Source organism: Bos taurus, chromosome 21, assembly GCF_002263795.3.
Source record: "Bos taurus isolate L1 Dominette 01449 registration number 42190680 breed Hereford chromosome 21, ARS-UCD2.0, whole genome shotgun sequence".
In the NCBI taxonomy this organism is placed as follows: Eukaryota; Metazoa; Chordata; class Mammalia; order Artiodactyla; family Bovidae; genus Bos; species Bos taurus.
This window is the reverse complement of record NC_037348.1, coordinates 14121220-14133305: the sequence shown is the minus strand read 5'-3', so window position 1 is coordinate 14133305 and position 12086 is coordinate 14121220. Positions and strand designations below refer to the sequence as shown.

The window sequence follows — 12086 nt, the reverse complement described above, 5'->3', positions numbered from 1 at the left end:
GTTGGAAATAGTGAATTTTGACTGTATCTGGCATGTTGCACATCCTGAGGAATTTTTAAATATACACAAGTAAACTGATTCTTACTTAACAAAAAGTTGGTGGTGGGGTTCTATTGATTTTATTTGAGTTTCTCAGATGAGTCTTAGGCAGTCAAAGCTGAAACTGAAAGCATTAGGGACTTAAAATTCATAAGTAAATATTTTTTTAGTGGAAGCGGTTGTTCTCTTACGTCTCCATATTATTCAACTGTAAGTTTATATTTTGACAATGGGTAAGCAACGTACTTTCTAGTTTAATAGCCATGGAGTGATGAAGAGGCATTGTCACAACTTTAATGAGTTCTAGGGTAATTGCTTTATTCTTTTTAAAGATGGTCCTTTATTGTCTCATTAAACAAATTTGAATTCACTTAAATTGAAATATATGTTCCAATAATGTAAATAGTAAATGGGGATCAAGAAAAAAAGATTGATGTGTAGTCTGTTAATTTTACAGATGTGGGAAGAATATCCTGATGTTTATGGGGTCAGGCGGTCAAACCGAAGCAGACAAGAACCATCACGATTTAATATTAAGGAGGAGGTAAGAAAAAACAATGTTTTAAGGGAATATGATCACACTCCTTATCTTACCTCATCCTTTCTGACTCTGGTTTGTATTACCATGAACTTCAGGCATGGGAGTTAAGTGACTGGAAAGCAAGTTTTTTAAACCTAATTCAGCTGGAAAAGCCACATGTGGCTTTAAAAAAAAACTACCAGAAGATCAAGTCATAGGGTGTGCTTTAGTGGAGTGTTATATAAAACTGCCCTTGAAGTTTTGTTTGTTTGTTTCTCATAGTGCAGTTGATTATAGCAAGAAGTTTACTTTTTAAAGCATGGAGTTTGTAAATTCTAGATTTTGTTAACTGGGTCACCAAGCAACGGTGACAGTGAAAGTAGTTTCAGATTTTCTGCTGAGAAGGGAGCGTGTGCCTAAGTGATTATTTTACCTAAATTGTTAAAATTCGGTTTCCGAGTTCATTTTAATGTGCAATATGAATGCCTATTTACTTTCTGAGATTGAATAGATTGATGATTTTAAAAACTAGTGTTATATATTGGATTTTGTTGTCTGTATAGAATCAGACCTTTCCTCAGTTTGTGTGAAGTTTTTGGGGAAATCCTCTGTTTTAACTCTGTGTTAGGTTTATAGACTACATTCTGAAGAGGTGTTCTTTGGTCTCTCAGTGAAATGTCCCCTCTGCATTCTTTGGAGGACTTTGCTGTTCTTAACTATGTAACGTCCCACTGGTAACAGTTAAATATTAGTAGCCAAAGGTTAATGAGTTTGGGGCAGTAAGTATACTTTAAAAATGTGATTGACCATAACACACGCACAGCATTTGTGGTGTTTTATTTTGAGTGACCTCTCAGCTGGTTAACCTTAGTTAGCTTTCTTTTTCCATGTTTGTTACAGCCAAGCACATGGTGTATATACCTTTTCCCTTTTGTATATAAATTAACACATTGTTGATAGGTCACAGGACCAACAGAAATGGGAGCATCTTGCCGATTTGTTTTAACACGTGGGGAAAAGAGTTGTTCAGATGTCCGTGACTGTAATCGCTTGCTCTGCTGCTGTCAGCAGAGTACTGCTGGCTCATGACTGAACAAGCGCTGTATTGAGTCTGAAATGAAACAGGTTCTTAGTCACCGCCTTTAAAGGCACACTTAATGTTGTGTGGCATTTTTGTGCCAGACATTCTATATCAGCACCCAGTGTGGTCGCCATTAGACATGGGTCTTTTAAAATGTGTATTAGGTGAAATTAGGTAAAATGAAAAGTCCATTCCTAAGTGACACCAGCCACATTTCAGGGGCTCAGCCACGTGTGACTGCTGGCTGCTCAGTGGGCCACTGCAGATACAGGATGTTTCCTTCATCACAAAATTTTATTAGACTATGTTCTCTTAGAAGTCCAGCTGAAACAAATACTTCTTGGCGTTACAGGTAACTCAGCAGTAAGAGACAAATTAATTTTAAAAATGAAAGAGTGAACACCACCAAACAGAGGCTTAGGTGTCTTTCTGCCTGAAAGCTCATATTGAGTAATGTTGCATTGAGTAGATTGTGGAACCGGGGTTCGTGTTGTCCCTGAGAACTGTGAACTAAAGTCTGTGATCTTTTTCCCCCCTCACACCCTGAAGGCAAGTAGCGGGTCTGAGAGTGGGAGCCCAAAGAGAAGAGGCCAGAGGCAGCTGAAAAAACAGTAAGTCTCCCCTGGGGTGGTCCTGCCTGGGGAGTCGGAGCGTGCGGCTGTCTCTGGGCCCGCCTGCCTTGTGTCTGCAGTGCGCCCTGGGCCCCAGAGCCCGCTTCTGTCTCTGCTGTCTTGGCTTCCTGTCTGTCTGAGTCTGCTGCAGCAGCAGTGGCATTTGAACATTGGGCTGCTTTTCAGGGCACACCACAGCTATTCCATCTGATTTGCCCTATCAGCCCCATTATTTTTTTTTTCTTAAAAATGTGCACAAATCCCAAACATACAGGCATTTGGTGTTCTGTTCCAGTTAAGCAAGGAACACATGTAGACTGGCTGTTTTTCCTGTTGATTTGTTCTCTGTGTAGGTGTGATAAAATTATACTGATTGGACACCCATTTTAATATGAAATACCTTATTGTGTCAGTGTAGTTTTACTGTTGGCGGTTCATAAGCAAGAAAATTTTAATTCACGAGGTTGATGTGAAATTCCTTTATGATATGGATTATATATTTGTTATTGTCAAACTTTAAAAACTCTACTTATGGTAAAAAAAAATTGACTTTTTTTTGAGAAGTAATTAAATCTTTATGGGGTGGAATGTATGAACCCCTTTGACAAACTGAATTCTACAGCTTGTCTTCTCAGAAAAATACTCAAAACCCTGCACACAAATTCAGGGGTTTCTCATGGTAAACGGCTGTCCTTGGCTCTTGTTGAGAATCTCAGTTATATCTTCTCTGTTCTAAAGTATTGTAATCCTTAACTTGGGCTTCCCTAGAAACTCAGCTGGTAAAGAATCCGCCTGCAGTGCAGAAGACCCCAGTTCAGTTCCTGGGTCAGGAAGATCCCTTGGACAAGGGATAGGCTACCTGCTCCAGTATTCATGGGCTTCCCTGGTGGCTCAGACAGTAAAGAATCCAGAATCCATCTGCAATGCGGGAGACCTGGGTTTGAGCCCTGGGTTGGGAAGATCCCCTGGAGGAGGGCATGGCAACCCATTCCAGTATTTTGGCCTGGAGAATTCCATGGACAGAGGAGCCTGGTGGGCTATACAGTCCATTGGGTCGCAAAGAGTCAGACATGACTGAGTGACTAAGCACAGCATAATTCTTAAGTATTTGGCCAGAGGCACAGTAACGTGAGTCTTTAAATTTCCCCATCTCTAAAATAGGGTAATACTTATTCTGGTAACTTAACACAGTTATTAGAAACTATGGTCAGAAAAGTCATAGTGTTTAATTTTGCCCTGCCCAGAGGGCATGCAATTTCCATTTGTGCTTTAAATATTTCATTAGAGTTGCAGAAATGATGACTGTAGGCAAGCCCCTGCTTCGTGGCAGCTCAGAAGGCTCTATCCCCATCCCAGGGCCTGCTTAGGAGATCTCAGTTTCCCAGGCTAAAGGCTTCAGAGGCTTTTTGGGAAGTCCATGCACGTGTGTTTTCCTCCACCGTCTGGCTACATTCTGCTGGTCCATTGGTGGGAATCTAAATGTTCTGTACTTGAAAACCTGAACTCCTAATTTTTTTTGGCCACTGTGCATGTGGGATCTTAGTTCCCTGACCAGGGATTGAACCTTTCATCACTGGAGTGGGAGCACAGAGTCTTGACCATTGAACCACTAGGGGAAGTCCCTGAACACCTCATTTATGTAGCTTTATGTGGGTGTAAGAATCCCTCCAGCTTTCAGCCCCTGTGTAATACATCAGACTTGCTATTTTGACTGATTTCTGTATTTGCTTTTCCCTCTCCTTTCAATCCTGAGAGCTCTCCAAAGTACGCAGCTCTCAGAGGCCCTTGTGACTGTTCTTTGCCCGAGTAGAACCTTTCCACTTCTTGTCGGGGAGAGGGAGAGGGGGTGTCTTCTGTGAGGCTGCTTGTCTACTTCTGGGCTCTTCCTTAGGAACTTATGTAAGCGGAGGTTCTCCTCATGCCTGTTTGGTTGGGCCCTGGGCTGGCCTCCTGCCATGCCCTCCTCTGGGCAGCTGGAGGGCACTGGGGTTTGTGGAGAGCTCTTCTCCCAAGTCAGTTTAGTTAGTAACATAGATTAGGGGAGGTCCTGCAGGTGCTGAGACTCAGGTCACGAGAGGCGGCACTGCCGGGCCCTCTGTGGTCTCAGCAAGGGCGACAACCTAGTGTGTGGGCACATGGGCTTCAGAACTGAGCGAGACGCGCTCAGAGGAGTGGACATTGTGAAATATTAGCACGGGGCAGTGTTTTTCCAAAACACTGCAGATTGTCTCACAGATTTTAAAGTTTTTAAAAGGAACCATTTTTTAAACTTTTTTGGGGGGATTAATTTCAAAGAGTTGAAAAATTTTAAGGGTAAGAGCAGTACAAGGAATCCTGTATACTGAGATTCACCACTGTGTACCGTTTTTGCCCTATTTGCTTTATCATTGTGAGAGTTCTCTTTATATATATTTATGTATACACACAAGGTAATATTTTTTCTGAGCCATTTCAGACTAAGATTCATACAGCATGGTCTTTAACCCCTAAATACTAAGTGTGTGTTTTCTAAGAATAAGGATATTCTCTTTTGTAAGCAAAATACAATTTTAAGGTAAATAGATTTAACATTGGTACAATACCGTTGTCTAATTTGGATTCCAATTTGGTCATTCAACTCAACAATGTCATTTATAATATTTTTCTACCCACAGTACAGAATCCAGTCTCAGGTTAAATATTGTATTAGATGTCAGCTTTCATTAGTCTGGAGCACTTTCACAGACTTTATTTGCTTTTGTGACATTGACACTTTAAGGACTACAGTCTTAGAAGGGACTAACTCTGCTGGAGTCATGTGATTAGCATTTTAAAAGCTTAGAGGAGGAAAACATTCTTTTAATTAATTGGCAATTCTTTATGGTCCAACTCTCACATCCGTACATGATTACTGAAAAAACCATAGCTTTGACTCTGTGGACCTTTGTTGTCAGAGAGATGTCTCTGCTTTTTAATACTGTCTAGGTTTGTCATAGCTTTTCTTCCAGAGAGCAAGCATCTTTTAATTTCACGGCTGCAGTCACTGTCCACAGTGATTTTGGAGCCCAAGAAAAAAAAATCTGTCGCTGCTTCCACCTTTTTCCCATCTATTTGCCATGAAGTGTTGGGAGTGGATGCTCAATGTTGAATGTTGAGTTTTAAGCCAGCTTTTTCACTCTATTTTACCTTCATTAAGAAGCTCTTTAGTTCCTTTTCGCTTTCTGCCATTAGAGTGGTATCATCTGCATATCTGAGGTTGTTGATATTTCTCCCCACAGTCTTGATTCCAGCTTGTGATTAATCTGGTCTGGATTTCTCATGATGTACTCTGCATAGAAGTTAGATAAGCAGGGTGACAACATATAACCAACACACTCCTTTCCCAAGTTTGAACCAGTCCGTTGTTCCATGTCTAGTTCTAACTTGCTTCTTGACCTGCATAGAGGTTTTGCAGGAGGTAGGTAAGGCAGTCCCTATTCATGCTGTCCTAATTTGTGAAATGTTGGGTAGGATTTCTGCTGACTCATTGCAGTCCCAGTAGTGTTCAGCTCCACTGAACAGTGGTTCCAGAACCCTCTTTTCCACCTGGAATTTAAAAAATGATTTTATCTGTAATCATTTGAAGTTATTCTCCTGAGATTATAGTTGAGATTATAGTTGTTTCTTCCTTTCCAGTGCAGTAAAGTGGAAGTCTGTCACAGTCCTGTGACACAGCAGAAGAGAGTCCTTGTTAGAACAGATTTATCCTCTTCATTGAGACTTGCTTTTGAACACCATCCTCTTTGGGAAAATCGACTGAAAATCAGTGATGTTAAAGCAGTTAGTTCCCTGTTTTCCTTATCTGCCTTCTAAAGTGGAGGAGAAAGGAGTTCCCTTCTTTGAGCTCTTAAAGACAGTTAATTAGGAAGCCTCAGTGGCTCTTGGCCAAATTTTAGGCCTATTTTATTTTAAAATGGCTTTTGTTCATTCCCTTCTTTATAGTTGTTTAGATTCGATTTTTCCCAGTAAAGAAAAAAGGAATCCACTTTTTCCCAGTAAAGAAAGAAAACCATACCTAGTTAACTTGCATTCTGACTTTTTCCTATCTATTTATATGGCCTTGAGGCCTCAGTGGTCAAATCTTGGTATTTTTTTTCCCTCAGTTCCCAAAATTTTGGCCAAAGTTCTATTGAGTCCCATTTAGGGAATCCCACTGGTGGCTTCTTAGAACTGGATCTGGCAATTCAAGTCTCCTTTAACATGGAAAATATTTCAATCATGATCCTATATTTGAGACTTCTCTTTGTAGCCCAGCTTATAATATGGCTTAGTCAGGGAGTCTTCCTCCTACAGTCTACATTATTTGAGAAGCCAGCAAACTCTAGGGGTGGACGTTGGTTTCACCTGTTGGAGAGCCCTTGGGGCAGTAATCTGTTAGTAATTGATTGCCCTTTTCACTTCACCACTTAGACAGAATTAACAGTATTGCTGGTCCTAACTTGCCCCCTCCCCCACCATTCTTGAAAATTAAAATGAAATTTGAAATAATCCACCAATTTCAGATACATATATATAAAACTTCTTTCAACCTTTTAAGCCTCTTAACTGTTCAGCTCCTCCTGGAATGGTCTTCAGTAGGTTCTGTTGAGAATAGCAGAAATGTGGGTTTGACATACACCAAACAGCTTGTTCCCACTGGGCTTGATTTTCCCTCTGTGTGGGAAGAGTACTTTGGACCAGTTGCTTGGCTAAGTTTTTGTACCTTCTCATATTGGAAGATTTGAAGTCCTCTTGGTTATCTGTACGTCTACAGATCTGCAGTTTAACTGGAAAACTCTCAACCTCCATTCTCTCAGTGTCTACTGCCACTTTAGTCTCTAAAATTGTTGAAGCAGACCTCATTAGCTACTCTGATATAACAGTCTCAGTTCCTGGCAGAGTTATAGAAATTACGAATGACACTTGATTGTAGATCTTTCTCATCTCATCTGCTTTCCATTAGGTCTTACGTGCATGTTCTTTCAAGCTTGTTTCCTGTGAAACCACTGCTCTCCAGTTTGACTGTAAGCTCCTTCTAAGGGGTAAATAAACTGTTCTAGTCTTGGCCAAGGAAGGCTAGATCCTTAGGTGCCAGTCTCCCCACTGCTGGAGACATCTTTTTTCCTCCTGGCCATCACCATCTATTCCTTGGATCCTTTAGAACACATTTATTGTATGAGGCGCTAGGAAACGAGAATAAGGCGGGTGCCCAAAGCATGGTTTGCTTTAAAGAGGGAGGGATGGGTATTGGTGATAATAGCAGACCTTAATATTTTACCAGTCACTGTCCATAAGCACACTCTACCTGTCTGGCAGACTGATAGGATTCATTCTTTGTATTTAACAAAGGTGTATCTCCACTTGCCTGCCTTTGTGCCAGTAGAACTTGAGTAATGTACGTGGAAGTGCTCTATGGCCTTTTCATGGAAGGCTTGAGAACATTTTCTTTCCTGATGTTTCGACTGAATCAAGTGTAGGACTGTTTAGAAAGGTTCTTCCACTATTACTTTGAGTTATTTTCCCATGAAGAATATTGACTTGACTTTGCAATTTGACAGCAGTTGTCTTTAACATAACCTCATTTTCTGTACAGAGACCCAGAGGCACATGGTAATTGTTTTGTTTAGAGAGAAATCCTAAACCAGGTTCTTGCCTGTTGAGTTTTTTGTTTCCCTGGATGTTTCTCGACCAGTTGCTATTATGTGTGTTCCTTCCTTCTTCCCTGCAGGTGGGAAATGAGCTGAGTTCCTGTGATTTCTTTTTTGGTCTTCAAGGAAACTTCAGAAACTGTTGGGGCATAGCAGGGCACCTATAGGGTATGGCTCTCCCATGCCATCTGTTATCTTGATGAGCAAAAGGACACCTACTGTATTTAGTGATTATTAAAACTACTTCATTAGCTGGACAGGTTAATTAGTAGGTGGTAGGTTTATCATTAATAACATAATTTTAGGGATTGTTTAATCAACATTCTGAAGATAGCTAGTGTAGTACTCAAGAGAACTCTCTCAATAGTATCAGCATCATCTGAATTTGGTAACATTCAGATTTTTAGGCCTCACATTAGACCTCCTGAATCAAAAACTGGCTGTGGCCCAGAAAACTCTTGCAGCAAATCCTTTATATAGTTCTGATCCATACTAAAATTTGAAAACCTCTGATCTAGTATATATTATAGCTTCAGTCTGATCAATGATAATAGTAAATAAAAATAGAGTATTAGAGAATTGGCAACATTTTTTTTTTTTTTCAGAACCAATAGTTAAAAAAAAAATACAGCCTTAGCTTCATCATTTATTTTGATACCGGATACAAAATAGGAATAGATATTACACATCGCAGGAAGGAACCCAACCAAAATTTGAAGCTAAAACAAATCTTTTAGCATAATATCTAAAATATACACTTTCTGCCTTTTTTGGCTCTTCTGCTTGAAATTGGTTTTGTCAGATTCTTCAAGCGAAACGATCTCGAGGAACTCTTTTAGAAAAAAAAAAATTTTGCTTTGCTTTTGATCACAGAGAAAAACGGAAATGGGAGCTCTCGGACGATGAACAGGAACAAGGCTCCAGTGCAGAGAGCGAACCAGAGCAGACAGTGAAAGCCAGAAGACCTGTCCCCAGAAGGTGCCGTGCGTGCTTGCGCGTCCCTGCCTCTGGTTGAGCTCAGTCTGTGTTAGGTTGAGGAGGACGGTGTAGTGCTGGCACGGGGGCCTCAGTTGCCAAGCTGCAGTGTGTTGTGACTCTGGATTCTGAATGCCTGATTAACTTCTTGCTCATCTGCTTCGTTAGCAAGTAATTAGATGACTGAGCTGCTGTGGATTTTGTGTGTTTGCATGGTACATAGCTAGAGAGTGAATCTTGCTGTTTCATATTCCAGGTGGACTGGTTCTGAGGAACAAATATATCTTCCACTCTTAAAAAAAATCTCTCTGTGTATTTGACCAGGGTACAGATTCTTTTGGGGAGAACTAATTTTTCCTACGTTTAATTGGCTGATTGAAACATACTTGACTGTTTATTACCCTGTTCGTACGATCTATATGACATTAAGCAAAGAATCTGTCCAGAGATGGAAGTAGGTGGAAGTGGGAAGAAACTGGTAATTTCTGATCAGACAGATGGCAACAAAAGGTATTGGTGATGGGGGGAGGAAGACAGGAGGCAACGAGGCCCCAAGAAGATTTTTCTCCTTGCAGTGTTAGGAGGGGTTGGCAAATGTTGTCTTTGGGCCAAATCCCACTCCCTGCGGGGGTCCCCCCCCCCCCATTTTTATGTGGCCTGTGAACTCAATATAGCTTGTTTTTAAAAAGTTTTTGTGATGTGAACCATTTTAAAAGTCTTTATTGAATTTATTACAACATTGCTTCTGTTTTATGCTTTGGTATTTTTTGACCACAAGGCATGTGGGATCCTAGCTCCCCGACCAGGGTTCTGCATTGGAAGGCAAAGTCCAACCCCTTGGACTACTGGAGAAGTCCCTCAGTATAGCTTCTGGTGAACATTTGTAGTTTCATGATAAGGAACACTAAATTCGAACACTAATTAAGTGAAATGCTATCATCACTTCAAAAAGAATTCTGTTCTTCTCATTAGTAGATGTTGTATCACAAAAAATACACTTGATCATTATTATTTTATTTTGAATTTTTCTGTAAAATATTTGTTGAAATTTATTTTCTCTTGTTATTTAAGTACCTATTTGGTAGCCTCAACTTTGCCTCTTGTCTGAGAAAGTAAAAAATACTTATCCTCTGGCCATTTACAGCAGAAATATTTGTCTGTCCATGGCTTAGGATGTTGTACCTCCCCCCTCACCTTCCACCCCTGTCGGGAGATTCATTAGTGTTGTCTCCTTTCATCTGAGTTTCAGCTCTCAGCCCTGGAATCCACTCCAGGTCTGTCTTCTAGATTTTACCCATCTTTTATTGACTCTCTGGTCATCTGTCTGTGGAGTGTTGGTTATGGCAAGTATGAGAGAAAGAGATGGCTGTGATTGTGAGTTTCTGTCACTGTCTTTCTCCTCTCACTTTTCGCCGCTGCTGGAGTACTTGATTTCCTTGTGAGAGCTCCTAGTCTGTGGCCCTCAGTCTTGGCTGCAGGGGAGGCGCCGCCTGCAGAGGGCCGATCTCCTCAGCTGTGCCCGTGGTCTGTGGCAGGGCACAGTCTCTCAGGTAGTCTCCAAGGTGTCTTTTATATACATGGAAGAAAAAATGTGTAGTTATTTCTTGTCCTTTACTTCTTTATACAGATGATAACGTTCCATGCATCCTCTCCTGCATTTTTCTTTCATTATCTCTCTTGGAAATCTTTCCTTACCAATGCACGGAAAACTGCTCCCTCTGTTGTTTTTTATGGTCGCATGGTATTCTGTTTTCAGACCCTGATGCTGGGAAAGATTGAAGGCAAAAGGAGAATGGGGTGACAGAGGATGAGATGGTTAGATAGCATCACTAATTTAAGGGGCATGAATTTGAGCAAACTCCAGGAGATACTAGTAGACAGAGAGCCTGGTGCAGTCCATGGGTTGCAGAAAAGTCTGACGTAACTTAGTGGCTGAACAACAATAACAAGTATTCTGTTATTGAACTAGTCCCACTTGATGACTATTCAGTTTTCCTAATCTTTTGTTATTGCAAATACCACAGTGAATAGTTTACTGTGCCTGTATCAGTTTATATCTGTTTGTATCTTTTACTTATTCCCAGAAGTAAAATGGTTACATTAGTAACTTTGGTAGATATTTCCAAACTGCCCAGAAAAGAGCTGCCCTCAGCAACAGGCCGTGTGTGTATTGTGTCAGGCGATCCTGAGGAGCGGTGGAGAGTCGTTGCCTGAGAACCCCCAGTGCGGTCCTCCCTTCATCCTTGCCAGGGATGCTAAATAGATGCCAGAATCCACGGATGCTCAAGTCCCTTCTTATATGAAATGCTGTGCTGTTGTATTCCGTGTAGACTAGGCCTCTCCTCCCGTGTACTTTTAGTCATCTGTTGATTACTTTTAATACCTGCTGCAATGTTAATACTTATGTAAACAGCTGCTAATGGGCAGCAGTTTCAAGATTTGCATTTGGGAACTTTGTGGACTTCTTTTCCCCCCAGATAAGTTTTTGATCCCTGGTTGGATAAGTCCGTGGGTGTGGGACCTGCAGTCACAGCGGCCGACGGTGTCTCCTGTAAATGACTGGAGGGTGTCAGCAGTAGAACCGTTTTGTTTCTAGTGAAGCAGATTTCTCATGAACTAGAATCTCATGGAACAGGACCTAGGAATATTCATGTCTTAACATTCCCTTGGTTAATCTCTATGGTAAGCCCTGCTCTGGGCAGTACAGTTATATAGATTTGAAGTAGACACCAAATGATGAAATAAGGACTTGGCCATTTTTCCTTTTCTCACTTTAGAACAGTGCCCAAACCTCGTGTTAAAAAGCAACCTAAGACTCAGCGTGGAAAGAGGAAAAAGCAAGACTCTTCTGATGATGAGGATGAAGATGATGAAGCTCCCAAAAGGCAGACACGCCGCAGAGCAGCTAAAAATGTGAGGTAGGTGATGTCCCGGAAGGGTTTCATTAGTGAGAGGAAGGGGCATAGTGTAACTGGCTAGAGCTTGCTTTTAATAGGTCCAGGATCAGACATTTGACAGGTGAAAATAATGACCTGTGTCTTGAGATTGTATTCAGAAAGGTTCTTTCAAAAAGAATGGTCCTGGCCAATAGGAAAATGGAAATAATAGTGATAAATCATATCAAGCCTTCATTCCTATGAAGAGAACTACTTCAAATTCACGTTTCCTTGAGTGGTAGTGACATTATCTTCATTTCATACCATTCTTTGGGACTT

At 41.0% G+C, this 12086-nt stretch overlaps 1 protein-coding gene across 8 annotated transcripts in view; it reads left to right on the top strand.

Moving 5' to 3' along the window:
- CHD2 (chromodomain helicase DNA binding protein 2) overlaps window positions 1-12086 on the top strand; it is a 112164-nt gene that overhangs the window by 22567 nt on the left and 77511 nt on the right. For 5 of the 8 annotated variants that reach the window (XM_059879128.1, XM_059879125.1, XM_059879123.1 and 2 more), the window contains 4 exons: window positions 497-583; window positions 2190-2251; window positions 8770-8874; window positions 11649-11789. In XM_059879128.1, coding sequence (XP_059735111.1) covers window positions 497-583; window positions 2190-2251; window positions 8770-8874; window positions 11649-11789 — 395 coding nt within the window. The remainder of the gene's footprint in view (window positions 1-496; window positions 584-2189; window positions 2252-8769; window positions 8875-11648; window positions 11790-12086) is intronic. The other 3 variants (NM_001102181.2, XM_059879129.1, XM_059879126.1) reach the window with 1 other exon arrangement.